Below are 11910 nucleotides of genomic sequence, written 5' to 3'. Positions count from 1 at the left end.
TTCTTTGCAATGGTTCGGTCAAAACATTTGACTACATTTGTTTACCAATAATATTACCTAGAGAAAGAGATAACGGTAATTGTTGTCTTTCTATATTCTTTATAGAAATAAGTAACGTTAATTAAACGCTTTAAATTAGATTTATCTGTATGAATCTGAAGAGTAACCGCATTCTTGTCGTATTGTTATTTTACATTCACATAACGTTGCACATAAAATTCACATTGCGTTTACAACTTACACTTAAATGTCCTTGGGATAATATTATTGGTGAATATGTATTTCATATATTTAATTTGTCTTAGGTCTTACTTACGTGGTCCTCAAGACGTGCGCGTGCCGCGTGGTAACGTTCAATAACGGTTTGCTTTTACGTGAGAAATGAAGGTCACGTGCCTATTTAAAAATTGTCTAACAACATTCACAAAAATTAAATAATATGACTATTCACAATTTACGTAAGTGGCTTATTTGGCAGTTTTTTTTTTTATGTTTAAAAAAAGTTTTCTTAACAAAAATGTTATCCAAACGTTATAATGTGGTAAAATTATTCGCACGTATTCACAAAAGTCTAGTTCAATTAAGTTAAATTCATAAATTGAACACTAACACAGTTTGCTAGACTTATGAGGCAATTTACACCTACATATTCATATAACACAGTAATGATGACATACCAAACAGCAATGTTATTAGAAAAAAATAAAACGTAAAATCCACATGGTTCTTTATGAGGACACTGACTCGGTTCGTAGATGAGTTGAATAAAAGAACCGATTCTCTCAAAAGAATCGGACTGTCCCCTGATCGTTCATTGCTTTCATGTCATGCTGTTCGTCTGACTCTCGGTGTAGTTTAGAGTTGTGTGGAGGGTTGTGGAGGCTGTTGAGACGTGGATAACTCAGCTATGCCTTCCAGTGAATGTTCAAAGAGGATATTGTGCCTTTTTTTGTGTTTTAGTGTGTTTGTTACACGTGATGCTGTCTGATTGTGCGTTTTGATCGGAAGGGCTGAAGAGCAGAAGCAGTCATGGACGGAGCTTGGACTGTTATTCTCATATCTCTCGCTATGTTCGTGGGATGTTTCATGCTCGGGATAATTCCTTTACTGATCAATTTATCAGAGGTAAGAGGATCAATATTCGTATGCAACAAATGCTTGCATGTTAACTTTATAAGGTACTGTAAAGCAGGATCGTCAGAAAATAAACTGTAGTGTTACAGACGATAAAACAATGTATCAAATTAATGTAAAAACAATGTTTACATAAAGTACACCACATGCGCTTTACAAATGAAGTTTAATTATGTTAGTGAGGTTTCTACTATGCTTTGAACTTTGCCCATAGTTTCTGCGTGTGATTCACTTTGTATGTGTAAATCACAATTGAGTTACAATTGTATATCAACTTACAGTGTCACTGTAAAACATAACACTCCATTTCTGTAAAGGCAGTAACTGTGTATTTTGACATTGAAAAACAAGTTTAAAGTTATTTTATGGCATTTTCTCCACCCTTACAGAAGAAACTGCAGCTGATCACTGTGCTGGGGGCGGGGCTTCTATGTGGCACTGCCCTGTCAATCATTATCCCGGAGGGGGTGGAGTTAGTGCAAGAGGCATGGAAAGGTGAGACTAGCCATCTTCCTCTTATTTATTCATGCATTTCCCTATTCAGGGAATGAATATGCATGCCCAGTCATGCGCTCTTTTGCAATGTCTTTGTTTACTTTGATCTAAAGTAGGTTACCAGTAAAAACTCACTGCTGGTAGCCTCATATTGAACAGACAGCGATTGATTATGTTTGCCAATGCCTGTTTCTTCTCCTCCTCATGTAGACTGGTATTGCTCCAAAATGGGGGAGAATCAGAAGATCTCAGAATCAAATTCAACACTTCATCTTACTGCAGAGAAGGGTCTGCGTCCTCACTTCTTCATAGGAGTCTCTCTCGTCTTGGGCTTTACGCTCATGTTTGTGGTGGACCAGATTGCCAACTACTGCTCCATGCACGGTACTTCAATGCTTCTTCTCGTTAGAAAAACATTTCATTACTTACTTCTTCCATACAGAGGCTGTGTTGAGTATAGTGACGTATAAGTGAACATATATCCTCATTTTCCCAGAGAAGTCCTGTCTAGGGCTTCAAAATTGCCTAAAATGTCCAGGTTTTGGTTTTGGTTTCCTGTTGACTTGCTCTCTATAGATTGCATGCATTATAAGCATGTGTATTTGCATTTTTTTTTTACCACTCTTTGTGGATCCCACCTTTTCAAACACCACTATTGGTCAACTGTGTATAATGCCCTCATGCTATTGTTCAAACTACTTTTCAATCATTACCTTCAGCAAGTATAAAAACAATAAGAAAACTACTCAAAAACCTGGACAATTTAGAAATACCTGCCTGGACAGGTCTGGGACAAAAAGGACGCATGGTCACCCCTAAATGTATCACATCGGAAAGGCATTTATTTGGAGGAAATGGAGGAAATCATCAAAAAGTTTAAACTAAATTATCAGGTAGGTGTAGGGAGGGCTTTATTGTCCCAAGAAGGTGGCATCTATTTAATTATTTTAATTAACATTATAATTTACATTCAGTAAATATTGTTTTATAATGTTCTACAATACTGAGGTGCAGATAAATACCAGCTATTTTAACATAGTGTAAATAGTATCTGTAAGTCCACATAGCCACTGCCATATTTTAATAGCTTTCAAACAGTATACAAAACAATAATGTGTATTATACTAGGTTTGCTTCAGCAAGTTGCATCCATTTATCAATTCAGAAATAAAACATTAAAATGCTCGTTTTGTTAATCTCTTAATTTTTGGATTGACTATCAAGAAAAACTTTATAAAATAATTATCTAGTTCATATTTATTTCATGCCAAAATCAAAACCAATTTATAAGAAATTGCATTTTTCATAAAGAAAATGTGGTCTGCTTTTACTTTTACAAGATTATTCCTCGTGTTTCAATTGACAGTATATTACTTGAATGTGATAAATCTCATTCTTAGTGTTGTACTAAAATGGTAAAGCATGCATTTTGAGTTGAATTTATTCCACCGGTCTGCAGACATGTATGTTGAAGTCTGTGGAAAAACAGCCGGTGTGAAATGCTGTCAGATGCTCTCTTGAGAACGTTTCTTGTTTGTCCTGTTTCCCAGAACCCCGAGCGCACATGTACACTGGCAACAGTGTGACTGCCACCCTGGGTCTGCTTATTCACGCCGCAGGTAACGAAAGCTTCACTTCCACTATATCACCAGACAGAACAGATTACATTACAGTGAATCGTGCCAGTTGTGCTTGTCCTATTCAAGTCAATGAACATTGGGTTTTCAGTTCTTCTTAATAAGCCTCCATTGTGTTTTTATCACAGCATCTGACCCATGATACAAAAAAAAGGGACACTAAAAACAGACTAACCTCACTTGGTTTTCATGGCTAGTGTTACATTTCTGTTTTCAAATATTGGATTACCAGGAGTGCCAACAATGTCTAAAGAGCAGTTTACTCCAAAATGATATTTCTGTTGTTATTTGCGTGGAAATACATCCTCTTTTTTTCCCAGACATGTCCTGGCTGGGATATCCAAATTTCCTGAAATGTACGGTTTTGTTTTCCTACTGTTTCAATAGTTAAAGGCAATTCCTGGACAGCAGTTAGACCAACACCGTGCAGACATTGTACAAAACCTGGACATTCTTAGCAATTAAGAAAAAGAAGGATGTTTGGTCAGTCTAATTATTAAATACTCAAGATGTTCTACATGCAAAGTAACCAATGATAGTTTTAATGATCGAAAAGGCTTGGTTCAGTTTGGTGTCTGTGAGGAACTAATTTGCATGATATTCTCATTTTCTGTCTCTTTCCAGCTGATGGTGTTGCTCTGGGTGCAGCTGCGGCCTCATCGCAGGTGTCTGTGCAGGTTGTCGTGTTTTTTGCGGTCATTTTGCATAAGGTGAGATTGCTCATTTCTTTCTTATTTATCTGAACTGTCTCTGCTGAGTCATTCAGTATTAAGTAGCTCATACCGTCAAGCATTTGCAAGATGATGGAATGCATTGACTCAGTGGTTCTCAAACCTGTCCTGATGTACCCCCAGCCCTGCTTATTTTGTTTGTCTCCTTCATCTATCACACCTGATTTGACTAATCAGCTCATTAGTGGAGACTGTAAGAGCTGAAGGGGGAGTATCAGATTATAGGAAGACATAAAAAAGGAAGACATAAAAAAACGTGCAGTGCTGGAGGAACTTCATGGACCGGTTTGAAAACCACTGCATTAACTGATAAAAATCTGTACTGGAAATGCTATGAAAGTCACTTATCAAGATAAGCAAGTATTGCTAAACTTCCCCAAAAAACTAGAGAATAGAAAACTCCATTTAAAGGTGCTGTAGGGAACTTTTATAAAAAAATATTTTTTACATATTTATTAAACCTGTCATTATGTCCTGACAGTAGAATATGAGACATATAATCTGTGAAAAAAATCAAGCTCCTCTGGCTCCTCCCAGTGTCCTATTGCAATTTGCAGAAACTCCATCGCTCCCGGTAAAAAACAACCAATCAGAGCTGCGGTCCGTAACTTTGTTTGTGTTCAAAATGTAGAAAAATGTATATAATAAGCGAGTACACCATGAATCCATTTTCCAAACCGTGTTTTTAGCTTGTCCTGAATCACTAGGGTGCACCTATAATAAGTGTTTATATTCGGACTATTTTAGATTGCTTCGGGGGTACCGCGGCGGAGTAACCCAGTACCTTTGTGATTCTTCATAGACATAAACAGAGAGAAGTAGTTCCGGCTACGATGTTCTTCCGCAAGAAGCAAGCAGTTCTGTTTATTAACCGCTAGAGCGTCAAAAGTTACCGACTGCAGCTTTTAGAAAAATTAGAATCTAAAAAAAAAAAAAAAAAAAACATTGTCCACTGCCTTTGTTGCAAACTTTAGTACAGTTACAGTTATTGACCAATTGCTTTCCTTTATTCAACACCAATTCCCTTTTGTCTTCTCTCTATAGGCTCCAGCCGCGTTCGGTCTTGTGTCTTTCCTCATGCACGCAGGTCTGGAGAGGAAGACTATTCAGAAGCATTTACTGGCATTTTCTGCTGCTGCGCCGCTGATGGCCATCAGCACTTATTTCATCCTGAGTGCAGTAAGAAACCGCACTTTCTCAAAATATCAAGATAGGAACACAATACAGTGTCGTTTGAGTATGTTTCATTCATATTTAGAAATTGCATTTATTTTTATATTGTCAGTTAATTAATTTTATGTCCTTTTTTCCATTTACTTGTTTTTACTTTTTAAAATATGTTTGTATTTAGCTTTTTTCAGTTTATTAATTTTAGTAGTTCAACCTACCTTTTTTCCCAGTTAAACGTAAAACGTTTTTTTTAGTTCTTCATATTTATTTTAATGCAACATGAAGATGCAACATATAAAAAAATGCTTTTCAATTTTTGGATGGCACATCAGATCTTTTTGAGATCAGGGGCCAGTTGCATAAACATAGCTATTTTTTTAAGCCCGTGTTTCTTTTCTATCCAGTATCATACATTTTAATGACTAACTTGTAAAACTAGTCTAAGCAGTTTATGCAACTGACGTGTTTACCATGGAACCAACATGTTATTTTTGGACTGTGGAGAGAGATTTTTTTCTGAGCATTACTGTACGTCTGCATAATACATGCAAACATTTAGTAGAGCAATTTAAAATATAACTGTTTTAACATTTTCCATTTAATTCTTCTCTTTTTTTGTAATGATCTAAAATAAGCAATATTTATCTTTGCAGTCTAATGGCTCTCCTCAGAAGCGCCTGAGCACTACAGGCATTGGCATGCTGTTCTCAGCCGGGACTTTCTTATATGTGGCCACAGTTCATGTTCTGCCAGAAATCAACAGCAGAGGGCATGGGCGCTACACTCAGCTCCAGCATCAGACAGGAAGTGGATCCCACCAGCAGCAGAGCGGTCTGAGCATCACCGAGAGCCTGACTCTCATCCTGGGGACTGCACTTCCTGTGCTGCTGGCCCTCGGACTGCCAGATGATTAATCTGAGTCTCCCACAATAACAGAACCGCTGAAGTATAATATTTCATTTGAAAATGTTTATTTACATTTTTTTATTAAGACTTGAGAATGCTCTTGAGTTGAGTTTTATCATGATTAATGGTGTTACGAAACTCCACACATTTTCCATTTAAATATTAATTGTTTTATTAGCTGAGAAACCAAATAAAAGCCTGTGGTGTTTGTGTGCAGTAGGAATATTGCATCTGTGCATCATCAAGGACATCAAGAATGTTTTATATTCTTAAATGCAGAATTGAATCAGATTTTATTTTGCCCTAGAAATGAAGTAATTCTCACATTCTCAAGCTTAAGTGCAATATTTTTTCTAATAATAATGAAAATGTTATTTGTTTTCACCTTTGTATTAAACCAAGAATGCCTTGTATTCATATAAACCAATGTTTATTTTGAAAACTACAGTGCAGCTCATTGAGATGCCATGACAATCTGTTACGTGACAATCTATTCAAAGCCAAAAGAGCTGCTGTTTTGTGTTTTTGCAGATCGCTTGTTGTTGACATAAATCACTTGACCTCAAGATTTATTCGTTTATTCATATAAATAATCTTCTGTTTTATGGAAACCATTTACAATAATTCCAGTGGCGCAAGTTTCTAGGGCCTCAGGATTAAACGATTTTCATCCAATAGCACTTACATCATTGATGATGAAATACTTTCAACACCTTAGCTCTATTAATACCGTTACAAATAGCCTATTATAATTTTCTGATTAACTTTTCTTCAGACTTAGTTCTACACTATTCATAGTTTCAGGTGGCCCAGTTGTGCGGGTCACATTCTCCCACATGTAGCAGGATGTCCTCTCTCTTTCTCAGCTTTTTTTCTGACCTTTTTCTCAGTTTTCTCCTCCATCAGGACTCTTTGAATCTGCGATGGCTGAGCTGCTTCTCCTGGTTTTCTCGTCTGACACCTTGACCTCTTGGTTGCTCCTGCGCCTGCATCACTACTCCAGTGCTTTTCGCTTGAGCTCCTTCTCTGCATGCTCCTGCTCCTCAACCTGCTTTTTCAGGAGGAGGTATTTGAGTAGCTCCCTCTGGTTCTCTTGCTTGAGTCTCCTCCTATCTCTCTTCTCCTGTATTCACTTGCTCCTCATTGCATGCTGTTCTTTTTCCTGCGCCTCCTCAATGTGCTCCATGTCCCGCAGGAGCCTCTTCTGGTAGTGTTTGTGCTCTTTTGCATCCCTGCTCAAGGACAAGGACAGCCTTAAGGAAAGCTGAGGAAAGCTGTTCTCTGCATTTCCAAGAGACAAGACTATACCTCCCTAGACTAATGTTGTGTTTATACTAAGCCCAGAGCAGCCCTGAATGAATCCAGAGAATGACCCGGCTCATATTCTAATACTATAGACTGCATTAAAAAAGTTTTGCACAGGCTGTTTAATGCTGATAATGTACTGCGTGTGTCTTTACACAAAAACTAAATGATGTGAATAGCCTAGAAATGAAAAACACAGGAACTCATAGTGAGTCCAGCTGCAATATCATGATAAACTCATTGTGATGTTGTTATAATGATTTTTAATTTTGATTAATTAATTAATTTGATTGGGGACCATCTCATATTTTGGTCTGTGATAAACATGACTATACTTTGAGATTTTGTTGTGCAAGGTAAACCTCACATACTCACACTCAAACATTCATATGTGTTAACATCAGTGTTGTGCGAGTTACTAAGAAATAGTAACTAGTTACTTAATTCAAAAAGTAACTCAATTACTTTGTTGATTACTTACACCAAAAAGTAATGCATTTACTGTTAAAAGTAATTTTTTAGTTAATTTTTTAAAGAACTTTCTTTAATGTTCCCATTAATGTGCTTTTATGCGTTATGGTCTATACAAACACATAGTAAAACACAGTCATTTTTAAACATTATTTTGATTGAGGCAGACCAGCACAAAGTGAATATTGTATATCAAAATGATTTCTGAAATAAATAACAAAACACCTGAATAATATATTCAGAATAAAAAAATAAAGTGGCTTCTGCATCATAAAAGCTGTTGTGTTAAGCCCCTAAATAATGTTTCTATATAGAACCATAGGTTTCGCGAACCCGCTTTGAACTCCCGAACTGACTCAAATGATTCGCAAACCCGCTACGAACTCCCGAACTGATTCAAATGATTCGCGAACCCGCTACGAACTCCCGAACTGATTCAAATGATTCGCGATCCTGCTCCGAACCAGGGGGCAAGGAACTCGACCGGAAGTTGAAGTCGGGTGGGAGCTGCCATCTTTTAGCAGAACTTCACTTGCGTTAGCATTCCCATTGACTCCCATTCATTTTGGCGTCACTTTGACAGCGAATAACTTTACATATGAGGCGTTTAAAGACTCCGTTTGTCCATTATTTATTTCTAAAGATACACAACAATGTATAAAGGGCTCCATTACCTTCTATGTTACATTATGGCCCCCTATAAACAGTTTTTGTAAAAAATAGGCTAATGATTGCGTCATAACCACTCGTCTCTCTGTCGCATTACCGTACAGACAGGAGGAAAAGCTCGCAGGCAATTAACTTAATATGGCGTACTGTAGTTACATTTTAAAATACTATACAAAATAATTAATCAGAATACTTACTCCTGCTCACTCACGACAAAGAACTCCCCGCTCAAGCTCGCCGTCTCTGCAAGATTAACGATGACAGTTTGCACGCACACCTACTAGAAGATTTACATCTGTCAGACAGGTTGTTGATGCCGTCAAGCTTGGTTTGAGTCTGCGCGTCAGAAATGGAAGTGCTAAAAAACGCTAAAAATGGGCTTCATTTGTCTCAATTGAGTTCCAATGGGGTCGCTGTGTCCATTTCTTTTACTGTCTATGCTCCGAACTCCCGAACTGACTCAAACCATTCGCGAACCAGCTGCGCTACGAACTCCCGAACTGAATCAAATGATTCGTGATCCCGCTCCGAACTCCCGAACTGACTCAAATGATTCACGATTCCCAAACTACCTCAAATGATTCGCGAACCCCATACTGTGCAGTAATAGCAGTACTTTCAGTATTAATTGTGTAAATAAATAGTGTTTTATATATGTATTGTGTATTGATTTTTATATTTATCATCATGTATTTTATATTGTGTGCGTGTGTGAAAGTGGTTAACAATAAGGTCGGCAACGTGCAGTGCTTTAGTTTGTACCTGACTGTAATCACCGCTCAGTCGTCAACATGACGTTGCCATTACACAAATGTTCAGTAAATGCACAAAAAGGTATGCCTAGGCTAAATATTGTTTTGACAGTGGCATTATAAAATGCTTGATATGACTCATACCATATGAAGGCTACAGTAGCCTAGCTAAGTTACCAACCGATGTGGCTGGGCACATATTTCATGCTGCTGAGGCCTGCAAGTGACCCCTTTAAATTATTTCTAGGTTATAGTATTGTATGAATATTGTCCCACTGTAAATACAGTGCAAATAGTTCTGTCTTTTTGGATAAAAGTGAAGTGGAAATAAAAATCAATAATAGACTGAACAGTTCAATTCAATTCAAGTTTATTTGTATAGCGCTTTTTACAATACTAATCGTTACAAAGCAACTTTACAGAAAATTATGTTTCTACAATATTTAGTAGTAGCTTATGGTGGTGAGTGTCAGTTTGTGCACGTTTGACAGGATTTTTAGAAAATATTAATACAAGACGTAGTCAGCTAGACGATGAACATTATTAATATTATTAATTAATAATTGTTATATGATGCAGACACACATGTAGCAATATTTGTTAGTTCTGTTTGTTTATTCAGGGTTAGCATCATCTGAGGTCCTTTGAGGGTCAGCATCATCTCTTCTCAGGTGTTCTGGATCCAGACTGGAGCTTGGGTAAATCCTACCGTGGCAAAAACATAGAAACAAATAGGGACATCATTAGCATAGCTGCTGATCCAACAAAGTAAAATTAGTTTAACCCAAGCTAATGAATAAAAATGCACATTTGATCAAATGCAACTACACTCACAATTTAAGAGATACATTATTCGAATGCTTGGCGAAAGAGATGTGTTTTTAGTCTAGATTTAAACAGAGAGAGTGTGTCTGAACCCCGAACATTATCAGGAAGGCTATTCCAGAGTTTGGGAGCCAAATGTGAGAAAGCTCTACCTGGACCTTGCTATGATAATATGCTATGATAAAGTTCCATGATAATATGTCTGTAACATTTATTACTTTCGTCTTTTAAGTCTAAAGGCACTAGGTATGTGTGTGTGACATTAATAATTAATTGTGAAAATTAATATAGTTAAATTTATGAAATAAAATAGTAATATTCGTTTTTTTAAAAAACTAATTATATATTTTTATTACAAAACAATTTATTATTTGCGTTGCTGTATAACTGGTCAGACTTTTAAAAAATCCTATAGGATTTTAAAAAAAAAGTCACTATAGTGACTTTTGTTATCTGAACAATGAAGGCCGGTAACACTTAATGTCCACTAGAGGGGGCGACAGGATTTCTGTTTACAATAGTTTAAGTGACAAATACATGAATTTCATGTGTACTGCCATGAATATGCCATATCTGTGTACAAGAATAAACTTCACAGCTGTACAACTACTTAAAAATTCCCAATCCGGCTTTTTCAACCTACCTCCAAATTTATTTTAAGATATAGTTTATTTACACTGGTTTATGCATTTAATGTTTGTTCATCTGGAACTTTTATTTTTCATTAGCTGTGTATTTTAAGATGTACTAGGTGTTGATAAATCACATGCAAAGAATGTAAAGAGCTTTGACTTTTCTTATATATATATATATATATATATATATATATATATATATATATATATATATATATATATATATTCGTTATTGAATTCTAAATAGGAAATGAAATGATCAAAACGTACACGGACCAGTACTGTTTTACTGTCTATGGATGGACCAGATGGGCTTTGGTTCTACTAGCGATTTGATTGGAGACCATTAGCCAATCACAACTGACCTTTAATTTTTCGATTGGATGATTTTGCGATTTTGTGTTCGGGAGTTCTTAGCGGGATCGCGATTCATTTGAATAAGTTCGGGAGTTCGTAGCGGGATCGCGAATCATTTGAGTCAATTTGGGGATAGCGAATCATTTGAATAAGTTCGGGAGTTCGTAGCGGGATCGCGAATCATTTGAGTCAATTTGGGGATCGCGAATCATTTGAATAAGTTCGGGAGTTCGTAGCGGGATCGCGAATCATTTGAGTCAATTTGGGGATAGCGAATCATTTGAATAAGTTCGGGAGTTCGTAGCGGGATCGCGAATCATTTGAGTCAGTTTGGGGATCGCAAATTATTTGAAACAGTTTGGGAGTGCGTAGCGGGATCGCGAATCATTTGAGTCATCTGACTCCAGTTTGGGAGTTGGAGCGGGATCGCGAATCATTTGAGTCAGTTCGGGAGTTCGTAGCGGGATCGCGAATCATTTGAGTCATTTTGAGGATCACGAATCATTTGAATCAGTTCGGGAGTTCATAGCGGGATCGCGAATCATTTGAGTCAGTTTGGGTTCGTAAATGCTGTATATGGATAGGCATTTGTAACTAATTTAGTAGCTAGTTATAATTACATTTTCCACGCTTGTTTAGGTGTGAAATGTGAACTCGTATTTTTTGTTTTAATGATGTGCCTTTTAACAGTATCAAGTATATTCAAAAACTAAACAAATCGTGCCTAAAAAGTGCATGCATCTAGGCTAATATAAAGTTACATGATGAAGTCATACTAGTGCGCGTGTGCATTTTGAGTGCGTTCTTTCACTGCATTATTCGG

The 11910-nt window shown here is 36.9% G+C and overlaps 1 protein-coding gene across 1 annotated transcript; it reads left to right on the top strand.

Moving 5' to 3' along the window:
• The first annotated feature begins 797 nt into the window (after window positions 1–797).
• Window positions 798–6633, top strand: LOC113056680 (zinc transporter ZIP9-B-like). The gene is made up of 7 exons (XM_026223481.1): window positions 798–1125; window positions 1524–1629; window positions 1840–2013; window positions 3180–3248; window positions 3891–3976; window positions 5042–5176; window positions 5821–6633. The coding sequence occupies exons 1-7, from the start codon at window positions 1030–1032 to the stop codon at window positions 6079–6081; spliced, it is 927 nt and encodes a 308-aa protein (XP_026079266.1). The 5' UTR covers window positions 798–1029; the 3' UTR covers window positions 6082–6633.
• The last annotated feature ends 5277 nt before the right edge of the window (window positions 6634–11910 follow it).

This window comes from Carassius auratus, chromosome 38, assembly GCF_003368295.1.
Source record: "Carassius auratus strain Wakin chromosome 38, ASM336829v1, whole genome shotgun sequence".
NCBI classification, from domain to species: Eukaryota; Metazoa; Chordata; class Actinopteri; order Cypriniformes; family Cyprinidae; genus Carassius; species Carassius auratus.
The sequence above is the reverse complement of the archived record's forward strand: the minus strand, read 5'-3'. Positions and strand labels throughout refer to the sequence as shown.